General features: G+C 42.6%; 1 protein-coding gene across 1 annotated transcript in view; it reads left to right on the forward strand.

The window, feature by feature from the left end:
- The window catches only part of LOC117249434 (carnitine O-acetyltransferase-like), a 39,888-nt gene extending 26,605 nt beyond the window's left edge, over nt 1–13,283 (forward strand). The window contains exons 8-14 of the mRNA XM_078165303.1: nt 622–722; nt 2,976–3,098; nt 3,720–3,842; nt 4,280–4,415; nt 4,603–4,665; nt 11,668–11,805; nt 12,998–13,283. Coding sequence (XP_078021429.1) covers nt 622–722; nt 2,976–3,098; nt 3,720–3,842; nt 4,280–4,415; nt 4,603–4,665; nt 11,668–11,805; nt 12,998–13,216 — 903 coding nt within the window. The 3' untranslated portion in view covers nt 13,217–13,283. The remainder of the gene's footprint in view (nt 1–621; nt 723–2,975; nt 3,099–3,719; nt 3,843–4,279; nt 4,416–4,602; nt 4,666–11,667; nt 11,806–12,997) is intronic.
- The last annotated feature ends 13,305 nt before the right edge of the window (nt 13,284–26,588 follow it).

Below are 26,588 nucleotides of genomic sequence, written 5' to 3' on the forward strand. Positions count from 1 at the left end.
TGGTCACAGTAAAAGGCCACTCTAAAATTTGCAGACCTGTGGAATGTTCACCCTCTGTTTTTCAATGGCTGTGTGAAGTTGCTGGATATTGGCAACAAGCTTGTTGCACAGCTTGTACAGACAAGAATGGGAAATAAGTAAAAGCAAGAGTTAAAGAGCGCACTGCCCCCCTTGTAATTCTTTGAGTGTAGCAGTACAGGCTTACCAAAACAGTGTCAGATCCAGTGAAGTTAAAAAAATGTATACTTGTTCAGTTTTTAAAGCAGAGGTCAGTACTGGGCAACCAGCAAGCGCAAACAAAACCAGACAGGATGTGTTTACACGTGTTAAAACTGAGGAATGATCAGGTCTTTGTCACTGCACTAGCAATACCCACTACAGCTGGTGATATCCTAAGTTATGAAGAATGTTTATCTTTATCCACTGACAGTGAAGTTAGAAATGGCAAGGACCCAAGTATAAGACAGAACTGGAAAATCCAAATTGGGTAGACAACAGAGATTTGACAGTTTCACTTAACAGTGTGACACAACAGCAGGATTAATTTTTGTGAGAAGCTAAACAGTTATTCCAAAATTCCTGATGTGAGAAGACACTTACCATTTTTTTTCTTTTTTTCAGATAATTATTGGAGAAGATGGGACATGTGGTGCAAACTTCTCATGTACAGTTGCTGATGGTGTAGTCCACTCATCCATTTGTGCGAAGTTAATAACAGACATGTAAGTAGACCATAAATAAACATGTTTTTGTAAGTGTAGGTGTTCTGATTTGTTGTTTTGATGATTAAAAGTTCAGTAATGAGGCATCCTGCTGTAGCATGGATAGGTGGAATGATTGCTGTCTTTGTTCATCCACCCATATGGCTTCTGTTCATACAAATAGCACTGGTCTATAATTGTTGGAGGTACTGGGGCACACCTTCCAGTGTTCATTTTGGCAGCTGTCTTAGATTTAGTATTACAGTCGAAGTACATCGGTCAAGGACACAACATGTAACATAGGTGGAGTGAGGATTTTTTACCTGCTATTTGCAGCATGAGGTTGCTGCCAGCTTCACTATGCGAATATTGAATTTTACCAAGTGTTGATGCAGTGGGTTATGCAGGGTTAGGAAGCGCGGACTATATTCATTTGTACTGAATTAATCCACCAGGTTGTTTTAACAACAGGACATTTGATTTGATCGATTTATATTTAGGTTAAATATAGAAACACATACAAGGTTGTGATGCTGCTTCGCATTTCCTCTGGTACAATTAGGTATTCATTTTTATCCTGTCATTACCTGGCTCATAATCAATGACAAAAGTTGGGACACACTGTGGTGAAAAAATTATTACTTAACAGCAACAGCCAGCTCTTAAATAAGCTGATTGGGCAGGTGCTCCCAGTTGCACTTACTAACTCTGCCTACTAGGGCCTGCAAGACAACAGAGGTACAGACATACAAGGGGAAAACACACCCAGCAGGTACTGCTAAAGCAGGAAGGTTGTCACAACCCTTTTTTAATAGACTGTACTCATTTTTTGTTTTCACGGTTTGTTGTGAAAGGGTCACTGAGTTGTGCACATAAAAACAAAACAAACAAACAAAAGCACACACACACAAAAAAAACAGCTCCATAAAAAAAAGGCTTGGCTTACGTGCTCAACACAGTGCACGCTGGCAGCACTTCCAATAGCTTTCCTTTCACTTAATTGAATCTGACCCGCTAACATCTGCTTCCTTCTCTGCAGTAAACCTCCCAAGATTATTAATAAAGAACTTGAAGTTGCAGAGAACTACTAATTTAATTTTGGGCATGTAATTTTCTAGCTGAGGCCTGAGCCGGAGGCCCAATGTAAATGAGGTTTTCAACCCCTTGACCCCTTGGTATGAAAGTTAACCCACATAGGGTCCATATAGCTGAATGGTTTTACGCCGATGTAAGAGTTCTTCATCATTTTTATACAGCACGCTATTCTCACCTGCCTCTTAGCCTAGACTTCAAACTGCATTGCTGGGATTGAACACCTCACTGTGCATGTGGATCCCGGACTTTGTTACAGCAGACCCTAGATGGTTAGAATTGGCAGACACACCTCTTCCACCCTCATCCTTAACACCGGAGAACCCCAGGGCTAGGTCCCCTACTGTATTCACTCAATGCTGTACACACACAACTGTGTAGCCACTTTTGACTCCAACGCCATCATCAAGTTTGCTGATGACACAGCTGTGGTTGACCTGATCACAGATACCAATGAAAAGGCCCATCTGAAAGAAATAGAGGACCTGACACACTGGTGTCAGGGCAACAAGCTACTCCTGAACGTCGCCAAGACTAAGGAGCTAAGAGAGGCCTTTGGCCAGAAGCAAGTATCTTGGTGTCCACAATGCCTGACCTGGGCATTGCACACTGACTCAGTGGTGAGAAAGGCAAGGCAGAGACTGTTTTACCTTAGACGCCTAAGGAAATTGTGGGTATTCCATCAAATACAGAGGAATTTCTACTCCTGCGCTATTGAGAGTATCCTGATGAGGACCATCACTACTTAGTAAGGAAACAGCACTGAACAGGTCCACAAGGCCCTACAAACAGTGGATTGTTCAGCTAACAAAAAATAGGCACTACTTTACCCCTCCTAAAGGCTGTTTACACCAGGGGCTGCAAGAATAAAGCTATGAGAATCATTGAAGATCCCAGCCACCCGGAACACTGCCTTTTCTCACTGTTGAGATCTGGAAGAAGGAACCAGATACACCAGGCAGGCACTGAGAGGTTCAGGAAGAGCTTCAACCCTTAGGCTACAAGGATCATAAATGCCCCTGCCTAAGATGGCCCAATATTATATTCTTATATGAATTATTACAGTCCTTTTATTTAATGTACAAATTAATAAACTGACAAATTCCATTTGACTAAAATTGTGTTTTGTATAATTTCATGTGTTTGATTGATTGATTGATTTTCTCTTGTGTGTGGAAACAGAAAAAAGCCAGACGTGCAGATGCAGTGTCCCATGAAGCCTTTACCCGTTCCCCAGAAATTACACTTCAACCTCACACCTGAGATCAAGAAGGACATTGAGGAGGCCAAGCAGCACATGGACGCGTGAGAGCAGCTTTTAATTGGGATAGTTACAGAGACACCCAGGGACCAGAACAAGAGAAACCAAGAGGAACATGAAGTCTTTTCCATTTCTCTGTGTTGCTATGTAAACAGCTGCATGCAGCAGCAACTCCATTTTCACAATTAAATATATAGGCTACAGAAAAAGGGCTTCAAATGTGACCTGTGAGCCTAAGCCTGTATTATATCTAATGATTTTTTACATCTAAGGTCAACACTTAAAAAAATATTTTTACAGTATCTTCCACTAAAAGATCATGCACAAATAAACTGTGTTCAAATTATTGTCAGTGTTAGGCAACTACAGTGCTAAAAAGACAAAGGTTAATTGCAGATCTGTGGCAGGCACACAAACCTCTACATGAAAGTCCAATGTGCTATACACCCAGAGTTTAAATTGGGCCAGAGAGAGCAGAAAATTTAGTCTAACATGTACAAAACTAATGCTGCAGGAAGTGTGGTATCTCAGAATAAAGAAATGTTTATTATACGTAACTTCTAAAAATCAATTGGCATTATGCTGTGAAATACTTCTAAAAACATCTGTCAAACTACCCAAGGAAAGTCTCACTGTTCAGACATGTCTCATTTTCTCCACCACAGACTGGCTGACGATCTGGATCTGAGCTGTACGGGATTTGACCACTTTGGGAAAAACTTCATAAAGGCTCACAAGATGCGCCCCAATGCTTTCGTACAGTTGGCGCTAAAGCTAGCTTACTACAGGTGAGGTGCTGAAAACTCATGTAGATTGACTGTCTTTGTATGCAAACATTTCACTCTTTGCTTTATAAACCAAGGGGAACAAGAGAGCTGCAAAGATTGCATTAAAAATACCTTGATTATACAGTCAGGCAGTAACAGGGAATCTTGGAAAACTGAGCTGAAATCGATTGCTCCAGTTTTTAAAAGCTTTTTGGTTGTATTTAAAATGTTTGCATTTGTGATCGAGAAGCAAACTAAGTCACAGGGAGTACATTTTTTCATCAGCCAGAAACTTGTATAGCAATGGATAATCAAAATCTCTTAGCAAATAACACTGGATAGTTAATAAGAGTGTTTGCAGAGCTCCAGTATTTGTTTGACTGATCAACAAGTTTCAGGGCTGTGTATGTTGGAACAGAAGAGTTTGCTGAAAAAAAATCTCTTCTTTCTTTTATCAGGATGTACCAGCAGATCTGTCCATCACTGGAATATGTCTCCCTGCGTGCGTTCAAACTAGGACGTATCAGTATGATGAATACAAACTCGCCTGCCTCAGCTGCCTTTGTTAAGGCCTTTGATGACTCCAAAATACAGGTCAAAATGCAGGGGAACTTTTTATGCAACTTATATAACTCTATCTTACTCAATGTAATGAAAAATAATGTGTTGAAAAGAATAGATTGCTCAAGATCATACTTTTGATGCATAGCAATCACACTTAAAAACACCAACCAACTATATGTGATGGTTTGTAACATTACTGTTTTCCTGTTTTGCACAGAACCCAGAGAAAGTTCATTTATTGGAAAAAGCTTTAGAGTCACATGCATGGTACACTGACATGGTGAGTACCATTCACAGCACCACGCAATACTTCATTTTAGTGTATGTCCAGATTATTGTCGATGTAAGGTATTCTTTGCATAAATGTAGCCAGCCAATCAGGACGTGCCTTCTCAAATACATGCAGACCACACAGTATAAGGGAGTACCACAATGCTATCCCTGATCCTTTTTCATCCTACACCTTCTTCAGTGAGCGACAAGGGAGCAACAGGCCCCCTTGTTAATGGTTACATATCTTCACCTATGTTCAATTTCACACAGGCTCCACCCCCTACTACACTTTGGGTACAGTGGGTGGAGCCCAGTGAAGGAATGCATTGTTGCAACATTAACCCGGCCAAACTGATCCTGACTGACGTTAGTCAAGGAAGTCTCAAGTTGCTGTGGCCTGCCTACTTCTTTATAACCTAGGCCACCGAAGCTGAGCAGCAGATTGTCTTGCAGCGCCAGGAAGAACCATAGTCTCCATTGGATGTAGTGCCAGCTGGCAAACAAATTCACTTTCACTTTTCCGAACTGGTTCTACACTGCTTCACCACCTCACAGTGAAGCCTCCACTTGACTGGTATGGGTGTGCCCTTCGACATGATGTCGGCACCCCTGTTCTACAGTCCTGCAACATGGAGGACCTTCAGAGACAAGAGGTGCTCTAATGCCCAAAACCACAGGCTCTCCGCCATCCTCAAAAGGGCAGTGGATGAAACTCCGCCCTGCCTGTTAATGTAGGCCACCGTGGTGTAGTTGTTGGTCTTCGCCAACACGTGCCCTGCTTGTGTGAGGGGCATAAAGTGTTGGAGGACCAAAAACGCTGCCTGTAGCTTGAGGAGGTTAAGGTGTAAGATCCCCATCAAAGGCCACACACCACCTACCACTCTCCTTAAGCAACCCTCTGGGACTTGTCTGTGAACACCATGATGTACGTGGTCTCTCATCCCAATGATGTTCCCTGCAACAGGTGTTGTGGAGACCCTTAGTATCACAGGTCAGAATGCACTGAGGGGGAATGGTAACCAAGCATCACTTGTGCATTTTGGCATCTAAACAAAGGCTGGCAAGGTGCTGCATGTAAAGTTACCCAAACATGGAAAGATCTGAGATGTAGTGAAGTCTTTGAATCCATCACTGCTGTTGGACATGCAGCTGACAGTCTGTCACTGTATTTAAATCTCTTGTCTCCCATGGAGATCAGGAGGGAGCATTCCACACAGATGCTTAGGGAACACTGTGTGTGCACACGAGAGATGGGGGACTCGAGTCACATGACTAGACTCGAGTCAGACTCGAGTCGCAAATATGATGACTTGAGACTTCCTTGACTAACGTTGATAAACGACTCGACTTGACTTTGACTTTGTATTCATGACTTGAGACTTGACTTTGACTTGAGACAGATGACTCGAAAGGACTTGGCTTTAATTCAATATTAAAGGCACGCCAAGCACCGTTGGGTGTCACTTCTGTTTACGTTCAACAATGTTATCAAACACAACAGAGCTAGCTCGCCCCCCCCCCCCCCCCCCCCCGTCCTCCGTGACTCTGTCATGAACAAGCGATAGCTGCTAGTTACCCTGGATTTACACACCTGTTCAAGGGATAGTGCACCCAATTCAGCCATTATCTACTCACCCTCATGCCGATGGAGTCTCAGGTGAAGTTTTAGACTCCTCACAACACTTCAAGGGGAGAGGGGGTAGCAACACAACTCCACTTAATGGAGACTTACGGCGCCCCAGATTCAAATGTCCAAAAACACATAATTGAAACCACAAAATATCTCCATACTGCTCATCTGTAGTGATCCAAGTGTCCTGAAGCCCCGACATAAAAAGTTGTTTGGAAAAATGTCATTTGACAGAGCTCTACTGTGCGAGCATTTTACTCGCATTTGTGACTAAAAATAGTTTTGTGCGAGCAAAAGAAATCATTCAGGAGCATGCAATGTGAGTACAGATTTCAACCAGCAGCAGAAACGAAAGGCGAATCCTGACAGTTGTGGGTTGAATGGGGGTCACAGACAGGAATATGGCGGAGCACTCTGGCCACCGCAAGATGACAGTTTACCAGCGACCGAGAAGACCCGGCTCCAGGTCCAATAATTTTCTCTTCGTTGGTGTCATGCTCCACTGACTGTTAGCACCCAGCCCACTATGGGTCTATTTGGAAATGTACTAAAATATACCAACTGGGCTGCATGATGCGTGTGGTTTATGCACTGATAAGGGACTGTTCTTAACTTATCAGAGGAGGAGGGTGGCTGGTTGATTTTTATTTAATTTATTTATTTTGATCCCCCCTGTAGCCACAAATATTTTTCCTTGAGCTTTTCGAAGTGACTGGTGGAAAATGCATGACCCTTCGCCATGAATTAGATTTTTAAAATTTAGCTGAGTTCATTCGATAAAATCAGCTAAGCGTGCCAGGCGACCCAAATACAAATCCAGTGGACTAAAGACATCCTTTGTGTCTAATAGTAGAGCAGTAGGCCCAGTGTAGCCCTGTGTGTGTGTGTGCTGGGCCCTTACCACACACATGATGGAGGAGAGGGTGGCTCCAGAGGATCCTTTGTATTTTGTTGTTTTCCTATTAAATGTGTTATTTAAAATTTTCACTGTGCTCCTACATTTCTTTCTGTGCTGCAAACCTTTTTTACTAGGTGCTCCTAGTGAAAAAGGTTAGCGTGCAGCCCTGTTTGAACTGTTTTTAGCCTCATTGTAGCCTGTAGCTCTAACTGCCTCTCTAGGCACCGCGTTCACGTGTGCGCGCTTGCGCGAGACTGTGAGACATGGGCACCACATTCATGTGTGTGTGCTTGCTTTCGCTGGTCCCGCGCTGGCTGGTTGGTGCAGCCTGGACCCAAATGTTTTCGTTGCCATTTGTGGAGCCTGGGCTGCCTACAGAGACCAGACTTTTTCACATGTAGCTAGCAGATCGTGAAGAGATGTTTGCTGTATGTGACATATGACTTGACTTGACTTGCTTGACTTATAGCAGGGACTTGACTTGACTTGCTTGATTCTCACCACAACTAAATTGTTAACCAAAGGTTGGATATGTTAACCAAAGGTGCCATATTGTTATTATCTACAAAGAAGCTGTCTCAGCAGGGATGCCCAGAGCCTGCAGCAGGGTTTTGGTGGTTGGAGTGGGGATCTTGATGTTAATGTTCTTGAGCCTTTGCTTACTATAATGCAAGCGAAGCACCATGTCACAGCGCCTGAAGTGATCCCACCACTTCTGGTGTCTTAACTTGAGCGGTGCCTGGCAGTCAGGCAGGCTGGTGGCTGCTAATTATCGCTCTCTGTGTGGTCTATGCTGAGGCACTGATAAGGTTCCTGAGGCGGCAACTCCATCAACAAAGCTCATCGGTGGGAAAATTGCCTTTGTTGAAGAGAAAAGGGATGATGATGCATGTTGTGGTACTTTCGTATATACTGTGTGGTCCACACGTATTCTGGTAGGCTGTCCTGATTGGCCATCTACGTTTATGCAAACTTCAGTAGGAGAATACGTTTGTGATTGGAGGAGAGTGTTACCCATAGAATCCAGTAGAGGGCAGACCCTGAATGAGATAGAACTGTTGTTAGGATTTTATTAGAGCACTCTCAAACAACATATTTGCTTTGTTCTTGTCCTTTGGAATGAGCCAGGGTCGACAAAAAATAAAAGACATGAAAAACAATTTACTGTCACTCAGCAGTCAAAAAAGGGGGGAAAAAAGAAGAAAACACATGTCAACAAACCAAAAGAATGATGATTAATGACAGTTCCTTATATACCTGTAGATTCAGCTCACATTACATCAACTGCCACACTTGGCTAATTATCAAAGGGAGTGTCTATACTCCATGTTCTAAAAACAGATAACATAATTCCGCTAGTCTATAGATTCCATTATATCTTTGCATAATCCATAAAAAAAAAGTTAAAAAAGGTGTGTGTGTGTGTGTGTGTGTGTGTGCGCGCGCGCGCGCGTGTGTGTGTGTGTGCTTGTGCATCTATGCATGTGTGTGTGTGTGTGTGTGTTTTTTTTATGAGGAGGATATTGTTTATATGTGGTATTGACTCCTGAGAACTTCTAATAGTACATGTCACCATGAATGACTACAAAACTTCATGGACAACAATACATGGGGAAAAGCAGTTACAAAATGTTTTCTTGTTTATTTTGAACAGGGTTTGGCAGGATGTTCAAGGTGACAGCAATGTTCATGAAATATAAAACACAAGCCATGTCATGATTGTAAATTTGCTAACAACATTAACAACATTATTACAACAACACTACATATAAAACAAAAGCCAGAATACACAGTGTTTAGTTGCTGTGAGCTGTAAATAGCCCTCCTCTGAGCAGAAAGTAGAAGATAACGTTATCTCTGAACCTGATAGGGCAGAGCTTCTCTTCCTCTGGGCAGCTGCTGCTGTCTCACTCAGACTTACCCTGGGTCTGGATTCGCAGCTACCTGAACTGTCACAGAAATCTTCACTGGAAGGAAGGAACCACTTGACATAGTGTAACTGTAACTTCTGGGGACCAAAATCCTAACCTCCTTACACACACACACACACACACACACACACACACACACACACACACACACACACACACAAAGAGGGGTCAACTGAGGGGTCTCAGAAAGGGGTCTCAGAAAGTCAGTTTCTTCCTATGGAGCTCGAAGATACCCTGTGAAGTTTTTGACCATTATTAGTGCTATGGAGCAATGCTGTACATGTGGGTCACCATGTCGTTCATTCTTGAACACAAGGCTGACATGATTGTATACAGCGCACTTTCCAAACTTTGAGGAAAAATCAGTGTTTTACCCTCAATTTCCACATACTCCGTTTGCGCTGTGAATCTGGAGTGACCGACAGCGCGTAGCCTCGCCTACTGGATGTGTTTCTGGAGCGCCGCACCGTATAGCGGAGCCACAAGCTCATGTGGGAACTGTGAAATTACAGCATAAAAATCACTTGATAGAGTGTGAGCCAGACCAAAAGAATTGTTCATTCAGAAGGAGAAAGAGAGAAAACAAGTTTAGCTTGAGATTGCCTTGCTGTTCACATCAACATTAGGCTACTTCACGATTTTCAAAAAATTGAGAGTTTACAATCCGTAGTCCGTGCATTGTGTTGTATTTTGAAATTTACCGGATGCTGTGTGCGCTCCGTTTCCGGTTTGGTGCAATCTGAGCTACATGGCTTGATGTGCAATGGACGCACAGTCGCTGAAAAATAGACCTGGCGCGTATCTCTGACTAAGCAGAGTGCCGTGGTGCTTCTGGGACGCTCCAGAGACACTGCGCGGCGCTCGCTGTGGAAATGAAGCTATTCACTGCGTGGCGCAGACAGAGTATGTGGAAATTGAGGGTTAGGAGTAAGGAATTGCACTTAAAACCACAGTGTGTAGGAATTTCTCCCATCTAACGTTGAAATCATATATTGTATTCAAACAGATGGCGCACTCTAGCGCCTCACTGTTTCAAACACGTATTGCAACAACTGTAGCCGCTGTGTACCAAAAAGCTATGATAACAGTGATGAAATCATGTCATCCGATACTACATGGACTATTCATTCAGGCTCCTACACAGACACACGCGACACGAGTTGACAAACCCCCTCCTCACCATGCTGGCTGTGTTTACAACGTAGGACTGTTGGGGCGGATGTAAATTGAAACAAACCGATCACGTCTTGTCTTTTGACAACTGACAAGTGGCTCAACCTCACACACCTCATCCCTCTCCTCGCATTACAGCGCCGCTAACAGCTGTTAGCGGCCAGCAGCACTACTGCCACATAACAAAGTCCCACTCTTTGAGCATAATGCAGGATCATGTATTATGCAGCATCACGGGAGACGGAATCCTCGTCGCCAAGAAAGTGCAAAAGGGAATCAAAAAGGCAGCGTGACCGGCGAATTAAAAAACACAAGGGTCAGCATTGGGGTTGCCTTTCCCAGGTGGAGAGAGCTGCTGAAGGAGAAAGGTAATACAATCACAGGCCAGCGCTAACAGCGGCTAACAGCTAACAGCGGCGCAGTGATGCGAGGAGAGGGATGAGGCTGTTAGCGACCGGCAAATTAAAAAAACGAAGGCCCACATCGGGGTAGCCTTTCCCAGGTAGAGAGCTGAGGGGAGGGAGAATGGTAATGCGATCACAGGCCAGCGCCGCTGTTGGCTGTTAGCCGCTGTTAGCGGCCAGTCGCTAACAGCCTCATCCCTCTCCTTGCATCACTGCGCCGCTGTTAGCCGCTGTTAGCGGCCAGTCGCTAACAGCCTCATCCCTCTCCTCGCATCACTGCGCCACTGTTAGCGCTGGCCTGTGATTGCATTACCATTCTCCCTCAGCAGCTCTCTCTACCTGGGAAAGGCTACCCCGATGTGGGCCTTCGTTTTTTTAATTCGCCAGTCACTTTTCTATTCCCTTTTGCGCTTTCTTGGCGACAAGGATTCCGTCTCCCATGATGCTGCATATGCATGATCCTGCATTATGCTCAAAGAGTGGGACTTTGTTTCAAATTTGCCAGGGTAGTAGCGAAGCGCCTCTTGCTCCTCTCCTTTGGCTCCTCAGTACGCAGTGCTGGCCTGGCTCTCAACGAAAACGCCGAAGGCGGTGCTGTATGTCTCTTGCTGGCGGGTGTATTCTCAAGATGGCGAAACGTAATGGAACCCCACAGACGACTTACCCGCACAATGTACAAACAATCCGAAATTCTCCTTTTACGAGAATAAGTCAAATTATTGGTGGAGGTAATAGTACACCAGTGATGACATAATTATGAATGCAGACATCAATTTTTGCCAATAAACAACTGAAAATGTTACACAATGTCCCTTTAACATATTTGTTATAACTTAATCGCAAACAATGAGTTTTGGAGAAAAAAAAGTGATGGAAAGAGAAGCTTTGTTTACATGTAAAATTGCCAGGGTACCTTTAATACTAAATATGGTGATCGATTTTGTAAACAACTGCATTTACTTTTTTCCAATAGGCATTTAGAGGCCAGGACGTGTCTTGCCACCTCTATGGTCTGAGGTTGCAGGCTGAGGAAGAAAACATCCCCATGCCCAAAATCTTCACAGACCCCTCCCTTTTTAAAGTCTTTGACTGCAAACTTGGTACAAGTTATGTAAGTATTGAAACTGTGACATAAAAATGAAAATACCACAATACTGCAACTAAAGATAGCCTGTTACTTTATACTCTGCAATAGATTTCTCACAGTCTTTCAGCTACCTATTGGGTTGATCTGTCAGTATGCACACAGAGACAGCCACAGAGCTGGAGAGGTCAGGTGAGCCTGCTGAGAGATGAAAAGGATAGAGAGTGTCTGTGGCAGAGTTTAGAGGTATGAGTGGAAAGGAGTCACGTGAGGGGAGAGACAGATGAAGTGAGACAGGAGGGAAGCAGGAAGCAAAAGTTGCAGTGCATAGAGACAGTATGAGAGATGTTTGGGAGTCAAAGAGTAAGGGATAGGCAAGAGGCATAGCAGAAAGGTTAGTGGTGGGGCACTGTCTGGTAAAAATCAGACTGAGTAGGAAAAGAAAGTAGGAAAGGTAATGAGTAAAATGTTTACTTCTCTGTCTGGATGCTGAAGTCACAGAGAACTACAAGCAGGCAGGAATCATCAGGGATGTTCGATAGGACAACGTCTACTTCTGCAAAGAATTCCTTGAGAGGACCTGATGAGCAGTAGAGCACAACGTTTCATTTACAAACCAGCACATTGGAGTTCGGAGAAACGTAATTTCATTCTACTGTGCAATTGCTTATTGTATGGTTTTGATTCACAATAAAGTTCACTTTAACTTTGACTTTTGACTTTGAAAGAAGGAGTGAAATTTGGAAGCAGGTAGAGGAAAAATCTACATTTAGGGGAGATAAGCAAACAAGTGCCACCCCCTCTGCTGGATTGTCTGGGTGTGTGGGTGGAGGAGTAGGCCAAGGACAGGGCTACAGGGGTTGAGGTGTTTTCTGGTGTTATCCAAGATCACAAGAAGACATAGCTAGAGATGAACTGGGTCTGACTGACAATTCTACAGGCCCCTGTGACAAAGTGTTTGGTGTTTGTGGAGTGGGTGGGGTAGAAAGGATTGGAACGGTACTTAGCCTTGATGATGTTTAACTCTCATCTCAGTTGTTCCCCCCTGATTTGTACACTAACTCTGACAGAATATGTCCTAGAGAATGTTGCTGATGTTGCTAATTCTTGCTTAGCCCAAAAATAAGATTCCCTATATTTCACAGAAACACACATCAGAGGTCTCAGTGCTAGAACATTAACTAACAACTGAATTTTCAATTCTGTCCCTGTTCACCAGGTACTACGATTCAATGGAGTTTCACCATGTTATGGCCCAGATGAACCTGAAAAATACGAAGTGCTCTATAGTATTATGGACAATCGCATTGATTTCACTGTGTCTGCTTTTAAATCCTACTACACTGACAAAGAAAAAAATGCAGCATATTTGGCCCGAGTTGTGGAGGATGTGCTGTTGGACATGAGGACCCTGCTGGAACAAACTACAACAAGCTAATCCAGATTTGAAACAATTGTGCAATTTGCTTTGCAGAGAGTTAGATAAAACTGACACCATTCTCATATCTGTCCTTGTTGTTTTGAATTGATTTCACTTTATTTTATAACAAAGAGAAAGGAGGAAGATATGTGTACTAGATATGTAAGGGTAAGAAATGCTGATGCAATCAATACATTTCGGAATGACCTCCTTAGAGAACAATGGAGAGGAGTTTATGTAGATGATGTCAACGCTGCATATGAATCATTTCTAAATCGCTTGTTATTACTGTATGGCGAACAATTTCCATTAATAACAAATAAACAAAAAGGCAAGTATAGTAAAAAACCATGGATTACAAAGAGTTTGCAAAACGCGTGCAAGAAGAAAAATAAGCTTTACAGAGACTTTATAACTTAGAACCAAGGCATCTGAAAAGCAATACAAAGTAAATAAAAATAAGTTTACAGTTATACTAAGACAAGCCAAAATGAATTATTATAATAAAAGGCTATTAGAAAATAAAAATGACATTAAAAGTACCTGGAATATTCTGAATGAAGTAACTGCCAATAATCCAGTTCCCACAAGTAAACCTAGCTTTTACATTAATGATAGCAAGGTGGTCCTAAAAAATCTGAAAGAAGTGGTGAATGAATTTAATTCCTTTTTGTAAATGTTGGGCCGAATCTTGCGAAAACTATTAAACAACATGATAATGGACAAGCAGAAGGTGGCTGGAATGGGGAAAGTAAAGTATTGCAATCTATATTTCTTGGAGAAGTGAATGAGAGTGAAATAATTTCTATTGTGACGAAATTTAAAAATAAGACTTCAACAGACAGTGATGGGATTGACATGATCATTGTTAAAAAAAAAAAAACATTGACTGCATAATTAAACCTTTAACTTACATTTTTAATCTTTCCTTTTGTACAGGTATTTTTCCAAATAGAATGAAAATTGCAAAAGTTATTCCACTCTTTAAAGCAGGAGATAAACATAGTTTCACTAATTATAGACTGGTATCATTATTGTCACAATTTTCTAAAGTGCTGGAGAAACTGTTTGTAATTAAACTGGATTATTTATTGAAAAAAAATCAATTGTTAAGTGAGAGTCAATTTGGTTTTCAAATAAATCGGTCCACAAGCTTTGCTCTAATGAAGTTAACAGAAGAAATTTCCACAGCAATAAAAAGCAAGAAACACACAATTGGGGTTTTTATTGATTTAAAAAAAGGGTTTGATACCATTGACCATAAAATTCTTATTTCAAAACTACATTCATATGGGGTGAGGGGTGTGAGTCCCACAAGGTTCAGTCTTGGGGCCTAAACTTTTCAATTTATATATTAATGATATATGTGAAGTGTCAAAATCACTACAGTTTGTGTTTGCAGATGACACAACTTTTTTTTGTTTAGGTGATGATTTAGAAAGTCTTGCAAAAGGTACAGAAAAGGAAATGTACGACATCTATTGCACGTCTGTCCGTCCTGGAAGAGGGATCCCTCCTCAGTTGCTCTTCCTGAGGTTTCTACCGTTTTTTTTCCCCGTTAAAGGGGTTTTTTTGGGGAGTTTTTCCTTATCCGCTGCGAAGGTCATAAGGACAGAGGGATGTCGTATGCTGTAAAGCCCTGTGAGGCAAATTGTAATTTGTGATATTGGGCTTTATAAATAAAATTGAATTGAATTGAATTGAATTGAAACTGAAAAAAATGGTTTGCTGGAAATAAGTTGTCTCTAAATTGGAACAAAACGAAGTTTATGATTTTTGGCCATCAAAGAAAGGAGGCTAATGTATCACATTCTTTAGAAGGAGTTTTAGTTAACAAAGTGTCAGAATTTAGGTTCTTAGGTGTGAGCATTGATGATAAATTGACATGGAAAGCTCATATAGCTCAGGTAAAATCAAAGGTGTGTGAGAAGATTTTTGTTCTGAATAAGGCTAAGTATATGTTAAATTATAAAGCAATGAGGATTTTATATTGCTCACTGATTTTGCCTTATTTAAGTTACTGTTCTGCAGTCTGGGGTAATACATACTCTACTAACATGAATCCTTTATTTTTACTACAGAAAAGAGCAGTGAGAGTAATTCGTAATGTGGGTTATAAAGAACATACCAACAGGTTATTTATTGAATCAAGATTATTGAAACTTGAGGATTCAGTTAAACTACAGACACTCACAGTCATGTTAAGGGCATGATGTAAAGTATTACCAAAAAATTTTGCAAAATTTGTTTATTTTTTAGTTCTGATAATGAAGATCATTGCAGGAAATTTAATTTTAAGCACCAATTTGCACAAACACCTTTAAAGCAGATGTGTATTTCTGTTGCTGGGGTTAAGTTGTGGAATTCCTCACAGGGTGATTTAAAGAGTTGTTTGAACATATTTCAGTTTTTAAAAAATGCTTAAAGAAAGAATAGTTGCATTGTATGGGGAACTGCCCATTGGTTTGACAGCCCATTGGTTCGACATCCCATTGTTCCGACCATGTTAAACTCATTGTTCCGAAGTCCGTTCTGAAATCATCATGATGCCCTGTGGTTACGGTCTGGTTAGGTTTAGGCACAAAAACCACTTGGTTAGGGTCAGGAAAAGATCATGGTGTGGGTTAAAATGAAAAAGAAAGTGACAAACTCATAAGCCGTGAGCCTGCTCCGCCTCAAGCCGGTCGCAGCGCACCATACACCCGCCGCGAGCCGTTCAGCACCGCGGACAGTCGGACTAATGGGATATCGAACCAATGGGCTGTCGAACCAATGGCATGGACCCCATTGTATGAACTTGATAGTTAGGTTTCTATATTGTATGTGAATTTATTTATGTTTTCATGTTAATGTTATATTGAATACAGAGTAACTGTAATCGGGCAGACCATCTGTTTCTATTGTTTATTTTTGTCTTGAGGGAGGGGCAGGTAAAATAAGATTTTCTTCTTCCTGCTCCTTTTCGGTCATGGAATATGTTTTAGTTGATAGCTGTTTTTGTTTGTACGATTTTGAATATTGCCATGATTGGAACAAATAAATAAAAAAGAAAAAAGGGGAAAAAAATCTTGCATCCCAGGATGTTCATAGTTTTTCAATAAACACAAAAATGCAAAATAATATTTAACCAAACAGTAAAATCATACGATGGAGTATTAGGATCACATTGAAGAAAAAAAAAAATCGGAGATTTCGAGAATAAAATCGTAATATTACGAGAAAAAACTTAATATAATAATATTATGAAAAAAAATGTGTAATATTACAAGAATAAAGTCATAACTGAAAAAAGTCATAATATTATGAGAATAAAGTCGTAATTATAATATTATGAGAATAAAGTTGTAATATTATGAGAATAAAGTCGTAATTTAATGAGAAAAAAGTCATAATATTACGAAACTAAAGTCATAGTTTTTAAGTAAATAACCAACAAACGGAATGGGTTAGAGGATGAACCTGCTTCTGGCAGCTGTTCTTTGTCTCACGTGTGTTGCCTCGACACACATTTGGAGGCAGGGCCGGAGTGGGACTCATTTTCAGCCCTGGAGTTTCATGCCTCACAGTGTGTTCACACCGGGCGCAAGTAAAATATTCGCCTTGCTCTACTTGCGCGAGTTTGACCGCTGGAATATTTGTTTTCACTCGCGACATTCACGCGAGTCATTTGCGCGAGTAACAGTGTGTTCACACCGCTAGTAAATCAGACAAGTACGCCAGCAGGAAAGCAAGCTACATCGGTTGTGCTAACTGGGGCTAATGCTAGTGCTAACTTTGTTGATAGAAATGTACAGCCGATAGTTGGAATCAATTTTCAGAACTTACCAGGCAGACCGACCTCCTCACTCACTCTCCTCCACGTCAGGTCTTTCTTGGTCCGAAGCTTATAATTTGGGGAAGTAACGTCATAAAGCTCAGGGTGGCCACAAACAGCTATTATTAGCTTGTCCTCCATTTTCGGAACAACGCGGGGCAGTTGTTGACCATTGAGGTCCATCCAGATGTGGCAGAGAAGTGTGTGAAGGCTACCTGCGTTCTCCTTAACCCAGACACCTGCAGTGAGGGCGAGCATCCCAGTCGTCCTCGATGAAGTGGAGCCTGCATTGAATATTAGCACCAAAATAAATATCCATCTGTCTCCGGTGAGTTTTTTGCGTGTGAAAATCAATAAATATTCACTGTATCCGTCAAGTCACATGTCGCCTGAATGGATGTTGTTCACTACAGCGAGACAGTGGCAGTTTTTGGCGTGTGAAAATCAATAAATGTTCACTGTATCCAGCAAGTCACATGTTGCCTGAATGAATGTTGTTTACTACAACGGCAGCAGCACGTCAGTGACGTCGGTGACGACAGGAAAATCTCAACGCTGATAGGCTGCCCCGACACAGCATCAAGCGAATATTTCGCCCGAGTTCAATATTTTGAACTTGCGCGAAGAGGCGAATGACGCGAATTTCGCGTGTTTGCTCCATTCGCATAGCGCCATTCGTGCCACTGGCACAAATTCGCGTCTATTCGTGTCTTTACATTGACTTTGTATGTAATCTTATCACACGAAAAATTCACCTCGTGCCTGGTGTGAACACACTGTCAGACCGGCCCACTTTAGATCACAACCTATTATAACCGTACATGTTAAGTCTACAATAGCACACTGTTCTCTAAAGCCTTGTAATTCAGTGTATTTTTCTAAAATATTTCCAATTCAGTGCAAGTAAGGGGTGCTTCACAATGTAGATTTATTTCAACATGAGTGCACATCTCCAACATTATTCTTAACAACACAACATCCTTTTCAGCAATATCAGAATCTATATTCTGTTCAAATAAGTAGTGCCCACTCTGGACTTATGGGCTCATGGCTGGTGCTTGGTGCTGGATCTTGCTTCTGAGGGGCTACAAGACAAAGTTTCCTAGATATGTGGCGTCGCATCATACTTCTATTTTAATTATATAACGTTATGTTATATGTTACAATGCCACACAATTCATTGACTTGATAATTAATTAACTTGAACGGTGGTGGTTGCAGATGTATGCGTAGTCAGACGCAGCTGCTGAGCTCCGTGGAGCTGTTGTCTCGACCTCGGGTGAGGCAGGGACTTCAGCGCTGTCCGTCCACTCTTCTGATGAGGAGGCGTGTCGGTGGTTGATTCCACAAATCGCTGGAGATGTGCGCGTAATCAGACAGCCGCTGCAGAGCACCACGGAGCCGGTGTCTCCACCTCACCAATTCAGCTGCTGCAGAGACTTCACCTTCATCCGTGTGCTTTGTTAATGAAGAGGCGTATTGGTAAAGGACTCCAAAATTCATTGCCGGAGATGCGCACGTAATCTGTGCGCAGCTCACGCGGAGCTGGTGTCTCTGTAACCAAGTGGTTATCTAGCTAGTCTGTTATTCAGTGTCAATAGGCACACTGTCTCTTTAAGAGTCACAGCAGTAAGCTCTGCTTTAGGGCTGTAGAGCAGCGACCTTAGAGCAGGAGAGTTCGCGGGTTTGCACTTGAATACTGCTGAGAGGGGAGGAGACATGGCTGAGCTGTAGCCAGGTCCACTAGCCATCTGTCACATCAAGTCACCACGTTTTATACTGTTTTCCTGCTAGGTGAGCACATATATTGACGTTATGTGATTGTGCTTGTGTTGTAAAAAGAGGTCGCTGGTGTATGTGTAACCATGTATGTGTAAATGTGCATTTTTTTTCAATGTTAGATGCTAATCGCGAGCTAACCGCTAATTCATAGCTGAGAGCTAACAGCAAACAGGCCTGTAAACGAGTCACTGTAATGATTTAGCTGTTAGCTATGTGTGTGTTCAATGTTGTGAACACTGTATAGAGTTTAAAGGGTTTGCACTTGAATACTGCTGAGAGGGGAGAAGACATGGCCGAGCTGTAGCCAGGTCTACTAGCCATCTTTCACATCAAGTCACCACGTTTTATACTGTTTTCCTGCTAGTTTTCCTGCTTGCGTGGGTGGACCAGAGCCAGGCACAGACCGCTGTTTCCCAGGACTTGCCGCCAGCCATCACCCAGCTCTGCTCATGGACCACTTGAGTATCAGAAAACTTCTTCTTTCTATAGAGCTCTATAGTATTTCTTTTGGGTACCCAAATTTTGTTTGGGAGTTTTTTTTTTCCCTCCTGGAAGAAATACCATATTGTGGATCACCACAATTTGCGGAGAGGATTTACTTTTGAGAGAGACTGATTTAAAAGAGACATTACACAAGATTTTCATTCATTCATTCATCTTCTAACCACTTCATCCTCTTGAGGGTCGCGGGGGGGCTGGAGCCTATCCCAGCTGACATCGGGCAAGAGGCGGGGTACACCCTGGACAGGTCTATCGCAGGGCTGACACATAGAGACAAACAACCATTCACGCTCACATTCACACCTATGGACAATTTACAGTTACCAATTAACCTAGTCCCCAATCTGCATGTCTTTGGACTGTGGGAGGAAGCCGGAGTGCCCGGAGAGAAGCCACGCTGACACGGGGAGAACATGCAAACTCCGCACAGAAGGGCTCCCCCGCCCGAGATCGAACCGGCAACCCTCTTGCTGTGAGGCGAGAGTGCTAACCACCACACCACCGTGCCGCCCTACACAAGATTTTGAGTTGTGATATTTCATTTATATTGTTGGCATCTATTTGTGTTGCCGGTCTAAGTCCGATCATTTATATTGAAGCTGAAGAGAATTTATTTTCATTCATTCATTCATTCATCTTCTAACCGCTTCATCCTCTTGAGGGTCGCGGGGGGGCTGGAGCCTATCCCAGCTGACATTGGGCGAGAGGCAGGGTACACCCTGGACAGGTCGCCAGACTATCGCAGGGCTGACACATAGAGACAAACAACCATTCATGCTCACATTCACACCTACGGACAATTTAGAGTTATCAATTAACCTAGTCCCCAATCTGCATGTCTGTGGACTGTGGGAGGAAGCCGGAGTGCCCGGAGAGAACCCATGCTGACATGGGGAGAACATGCAAACTCCACACAGAAGGGCTCCCACACCCAGGATCGAACCGGCAACCTGTGAGGCAACAGTGCTAACCACCACACCACCGTGCCGCCCAGAGTTTATTTTATTTTATTTTATTATTTTACATCTTTATATTCTCTTGTTGAGTGCTTGTGTCACTACAGTGAAAGAACATATTGAGTTAAACAAAAAGACACTGATTTAAAGAGAAGGTACGTTCCAGTCCATAAAATCTTTTGTTTTATTTTATTGGACTTTGGTAGCATACTACTACCAGACCCAGAATAAATTCCTGTTGAGTACATTTGAATCTGATCTCATCTTTGTTTGTTGTTATTGAAAGAGGGACAAATTGATACTTGGTTACGTAAGGAAAAAATGCCTGTTCGGGCGTCATTTTTTCCTTTTAGTTTTAGGAGTTTATCACGTAATATTACGATTTTATTCTCGTAATATTACGACTTTATTCTCGAAATCTCAGATTTTTTTTTCTTCAATATGGCCCTAACACTCCATCATAAAATCATACTGCAAATGTTGTGTATCACATAATTAGCTTAGCTTTAATCAGAGACTGGAAACTGGAAATCAGCTAGCCTAGCTGTGTCTGAAGATCATAAAATCAGCCTACCATCTACTGGGAGCAGCAACTTCCTGAATTCTTGTCAGCACCAAGAGATTGCCTACGAATAGTTATTGTTAAGATTTTACTGGTATCTATGCTTATGGATCTGCCACTCTTATCAGTTGTTTTGGTCATACTTTAAGAGATTAATTAACATTGCTCCATTTTCTTACATGTACTGTAAATAAATCACAATTAAATGTTCATCAATGTCCTTTGTTCCCTGACTAGAACCAGATGTTGACGATGTAAAAATAGATCTTTGATAATAAAAACTATGACAAAATGTATGTTTTGTTTTCATTGACAAGGCGGGACGGGACTAAGCTATCAGTGGTGGGCTATCAGACATTCTAGAGGGGAGGACAGTAGAATATTAAAATATTTTATGTCACATAATAGAAATATGTTTTAAACTAGGACGCCGGGAACAGCAGTGGTTGTAATTATTTTCTACGTGCGGTATGAGATCAGACCACCAACAAGTTGATAAACACCAGTGAATAATTGCCGCAAGGATGTTTCACTAATCTGCAATACACTCATACCGGAAGGACGACTCCAGCTGTTAGTATGAGTGGTGAGCTGTAATTTGGCAGTAAATAATAATTAGTGTATGGATATTTATGGATTGATTGCTGTTTGACAGGCAGGTAGGAGGCTCAGTTATCTGTAAATGTAGCTGTGTTGTAAATAAAAAGTCTTAACTCAGTAGAGTTGTCTCAGGCAGAGCTACAGTGACAGACAGAGCTTAGTTTTATTTAGCTACTCTGTGGGTAAACATTAGTATAAAACTCCAGGCTAACATCTTGCAGAGAATTCTGGCTGAAACTAAGTCATTTTTCTGCTTCTTAACACTGAGAAGTCAGAGTTTAGAGTGAACCTAGGTATAAATCCTAGCTGTCATGTTGTCTCAAATTAGGTATTGATGGTCTCAAAGTTTGAAATGTCAAGTTTTTTAAACAATGATCAGTAAGTGTGTGCTCATAAATCATCCTTTAAACCTTTAAAAAAAACTCAGAGTCCTCTCAGAGAGCTCCTAACTTAGCCTAAAAATTCCTAGCAAGGAATCTTAGCTTAAGAGTGATTCAGGAAGTTTCTGAGAGCAACTCTGAGCAAGGAGGGGACAGAAATTTTTATCTTAGTGAAGAGGTGTGGTTGACCCCGTTGCTAGGTATGACGCATTCTTCTAAAAGCTGTGATTGATTGTTACAAAAAGGAAAAAAGAAAAAAACAAAACAAAAACAAATGCGCTCCTAGTAATGAATGTACAGTGAAATCAACCTATCATAGAACTCATAGACTGTATTAAGAAATGTGTAATCGTGAAAATAATTTTATGTCATGATGATGAAACTCAGCAAAATTGCCGATTATTATATTGATTTGCTTATTGTTATGTTTCTTCGCCATGCTGGTAATTTTACTTTACTACTCTATTTGATATTAATGGTGGACGCAGACTCAGCTGTCAGCAATTACTGTGATGCGTTGTTCCCTCTTCTTTTACGCACAAGCGATGAGTGTGAGAAGCGCTGGTACGTGCTGCAATCCAAAGCGAGAGCGGAGATTGCAGCTCATCCCTGATGAGGGCAACCACAAACATTATCCCTGCACGATCAAGCCAGTAGTGTCTTATTAAATCACTGTCGTTTAATATACGGAGAATATCTATCCTTCCTCTCTGTCTTTCTGCCAAATTCTCTGTTTAAGACACTCTTAGGCTTCTTGAAAGTCCTCCTCCCTCGTCTTCACAGTTTTTCACCTCAGGAGCTCTCATAAGGACTAAGATGCTCTGTGAATAACTTATATCTTACCAAGGGAAAATTCTAAGAAAAATCTTAGAATTCGAGGAATTCTAATATTTTTCTTAGAATGACGCCACTAAGAGCTACTTTTAGTCTTAGGATTCTTTGTGAATATGGGCCCAGAGCAACAGTGATTCTAGATTTGCTTGGCTACAAGATGAACACAATGAGCCACAACGAGCATTACCCTACATGGAGAAGGAGGCTGGAGGCCAAGATCAAAGCAACACAAAGAGAAGTTAGTCAACTTTCAGAGCCACAGAAAGGTGTGCAGAGGAAAGGGATAGATAGGAAGTACAACAAACTGTCCATACCTGAGGAACTGGAGACTGCCAAGCAAAGGCTCACAGCTCCAGCTACCCACCTGAAGAGATTCACAGTGGAAGCAGAAGCCAGGAGAATAAATAGGATGTTCTCTACAGAACCATCCAAAGTGTTCTCTCAGTGGCAAAATAACAACACAAGAATAGATCCACCTGGGGCTGAAACTAGGGATGGGCATCAATTTTCGATTATCGATGATTGATTGTTAAGGCTTTGATCGATCACAAATAATTTTGATCGATAGTCGCAGTGTTTCCCCTACAATGCCTGGCATAGGTCTGGCGTGCCAACGAGACCCTTCTGACCGGTGAGTACGGCGGCTCAATGGGCCTATGAGACTCCTGCCGGACCTATGCCAGGCAAAAACTCAGAAACAGACGGAGGCTCTCATCGGTCTCCAAAGCCTTGGCAGCTTCCCTTGAGGCCTCTGAAAACACTACGCCACTGAAAGATGGAGGTTTTGCTGAAAACTGAAGCCTGTAACTCTGGCTGGCAACGGTTGTAAACACCCAGGGGTGAACTGCGCATGCGCGCCATTCTTCCTCTTTGGCCTGGGGGGTTGAAGCTCAAAACCGGGGCAGCTGCGCTCTCTTGCGGCGACAGTCTGCACTGCACTCTTTTGTTTTCTCTCTTTTGAAATACTCGCTTATCAATTAATTGATAATTGATCGTTAATTTTTTTGATGATCGAATAATGAATTTTGATCGTTTCGCCCATCCCTAGCTGAAACTGAGCAATACTGTAAGAGCATTTGGAAGAAGAAAACATCACATAACACAGATGCTTAGTGGCTAGTGGATCGAAGAGCAGACCACAGCAATCTCCAAGAACAAGAGCCAGTTACCATTACAACAGCAGACATCCAAGAAAGAGTGTTAGGTATGAATAGTTGGACAGCACCAGGCCCTGACATGATTCACACCTACTGGCTAAAGAAACTAAATGCACTCCATGAATGCATCCACTCAATGAGTGGTTGACGCAAAGGACAGACAGTCCTGGTCATGAAGGATCCCCAAAAGGACACAGTTCCATCCAACTACCAGCCAATAACCTGCTTCTGTACAACACATAAGCTCCTGTCAGGCATTATAGAGGCTAAGATGAGTAGGCACATGGCCCAATACATGAGCAAGGCCCAGAAAGGGTTTGGAGCCAAGCACCAGCTACTGGTCATGGAGCAGTCACCCAAGACTGCAAGACCACTGTGCACCTCCTGGATTGACAACAAGAAAGCCTATGACCCACTGCCACACACATGGATACTGGAATGCTTGGAAATGTACAACATCAACAGGACACTAAGAGCCTTCATCAAGAACTCAATGGAGCAGTGGAAAACGACTCTGGAGGCCAACTCAAAACCAATTGCACAAGTGTGGCATATACCAAGGTGATGCACTTTCCCTGCTACTGTTCTGCATAAGCCCGAACCCCTTCAGCCAACTCATCAAAAAGAGTGACTACAGATACCGGCTGCGAAGTGGAGCAACCATCAGTCACCTCCTCTACATGGATAACATCAAGCTGTATGCCAGGTGCAACAACGACTCACTGATCCACCTCACCAGGATCTACAGCAGGGGGATTTAACTAACAGAGGGCAGCATTGCAGATGTTTGGGACAGCTACAAATACCTTGGAGTCCTGCAGGCAAATGGGAACCCTGAGGAGGCCACAAGGAAGTCAGCCACAGCCAAATACCTATACAAGAGTAAGACAGGTCCTGCAAAGTCAACTAAACGGAAAGAACAAGGCCCAAGTCATCAACACGTATGCCCTGCCAGTCATCAGATACCCCACTGGTTTAATAAGCTGGCCAAAGGAGGAGATAGAAGCCACTGATATCAAGAAAAGTAAGCTTCTCACAATGCATGGAGGGTTTTATCCCAAGCCCAGCACCCTGAGACTGTACACTAAGCAGAATGAGGGGGGCCAGAGGACTGGTGAGCATCAGAGCCACTGTCCAGGACAAAGCAACCAAGATCCAGGTATACATAAGGAAGATGGGTCCCAAAGATGATCTGCTAAGTGAATACCTCAGACAGCAGATATCCGAGAATACAGAAGAGGAGGATGAACCATCATGGAAGGACGAGCCCCTGCAACGCATTTACCATTGACAGATTGAAGAAGTGGCAGACATCAAGAAATCCTACCAGTGGCTGGAAAAGGCTGTACAGAAAGACAGCACAGAAGCACTAATGGCAGCACAAGAACAGACACTTAGTACAAGATAAATTGATGCAGGGGTCTACCCCACCAGACAGGACCCCAGGTGCAGGCTGTGCAAAGATGCTCCTGAGACAGTTCAGCACATAATAGCAAGGTGTAAGATGCAGGCAGGAACAGTGTACATGGAACGCCATAACCAAGTGGCTGGCATGGCATAGTTTACAGGAACATCTGCACTGAGTATGGACTGGAAGTCCCAAGGTCAGAATGGAAGACACCTTCTAAGGTGGTTGAGAATGACTGAGCTAAGATCCTGTGGGATTTCTTAATCTAGACTGACCCCCCCATGGGGGTGGTGGTGGTGTGTCTTCCTCAAGCTCGGGCCCTTTACCAGAGGCCTGGGAGTTTGAGGGTTCTGCGCAGTATCTTAGCTGTTCCTAGGACTGCGCTCTTCTTTACAGAGACCTCAGATGTTGTACCTGGAATCTGCTGGAGCCACTCTCCCAGTTTGGGGGTCACAGCCCAGAGTGCTCCGATTACCACTGGCACCACTGTTGCCTTTACACCCCACATCTTTTCTAGCTCCTCTTTCAGCCTGTGGTATTTTCCAGCTTCTCATGTACACTTTGGATGGCTCAGTGGAGAACATCCTATTTGTTCTCCTGGCTTCTACTTCTCTTGTGTATCTCTTTAGGTGGGTTGCTCTGAGCTGATCAGCTATTTGGTCTCAGTAACGGTCCTAGTGGGGATAGTTTGTAGTACTGCATTCACATCATCTAGCAGACTTTCAGAGGGTACTTTGTCACTTAGCCTTGGTAATCGGCCTTGTGTGTGCCAGGATTCCAGCTTATTCATTATTCTCAATCTCAGGTCATTCGCCCTTGCTACAAGGGCTTGGGGGCTTGGTACCCAATCTTTGAATGTGGTGATGATGATGACATCCCCACTGTGACCTGTAGCATGTTTGTTGTACCTCATCAATCTCTAGTTGTGATAGCAGTTGCTGTTTGCAGATGTTGAACACTGGGATAGGTTTATTTCTTTGTCAGTGTAGATGTTGGGTTTCAAACCATCCATATATCCCACATCCTCTGCATGTTACTTACCTCACTGGGGTTGCTATCATAGTAGCATTCCAACAATCCCATATTCTCTGCTCTAATCCAACTATGTCTTGTTCCAGTAGCCCATTTCTCATCAGGTTGCCCTGGTTCCCCAACACTTGACGCAGATCTTGTTGAGCTGGTATGATATTTGCGGTTTCATCCTGAGGTATCCTGGGTTTAAAGTATGCAGTATGCGTCTTCCCCATTTTAATATCAGCAAATCTGTAATTGACCTTATGTTGTGTAAAAGGATGCTGTGAATGCCCATTTATCCTAATTACTTACACTGGCTATAATTAATCGCACTACCTCAACCTGGCTTGGCTAATGTGAAAGAGACAAAGCCATGATGCAC

This window comes from Epinephelus lanceolatus, chromosome 23 (genome assembly GCF_041903045.1).
Source record: "Epinephelus lanceolatus isolate andai-2023 chromosome 23, ASM4190304v1, whole genome shotgun sequence".
Classification (NCBI taxonomy): domain Eukaryota; kingdom Metazoa; phylum Chordata; class Actinopteri; order Perciformes; family Serranidae; genus Epinephelus; species Epinephelus lanceolatus.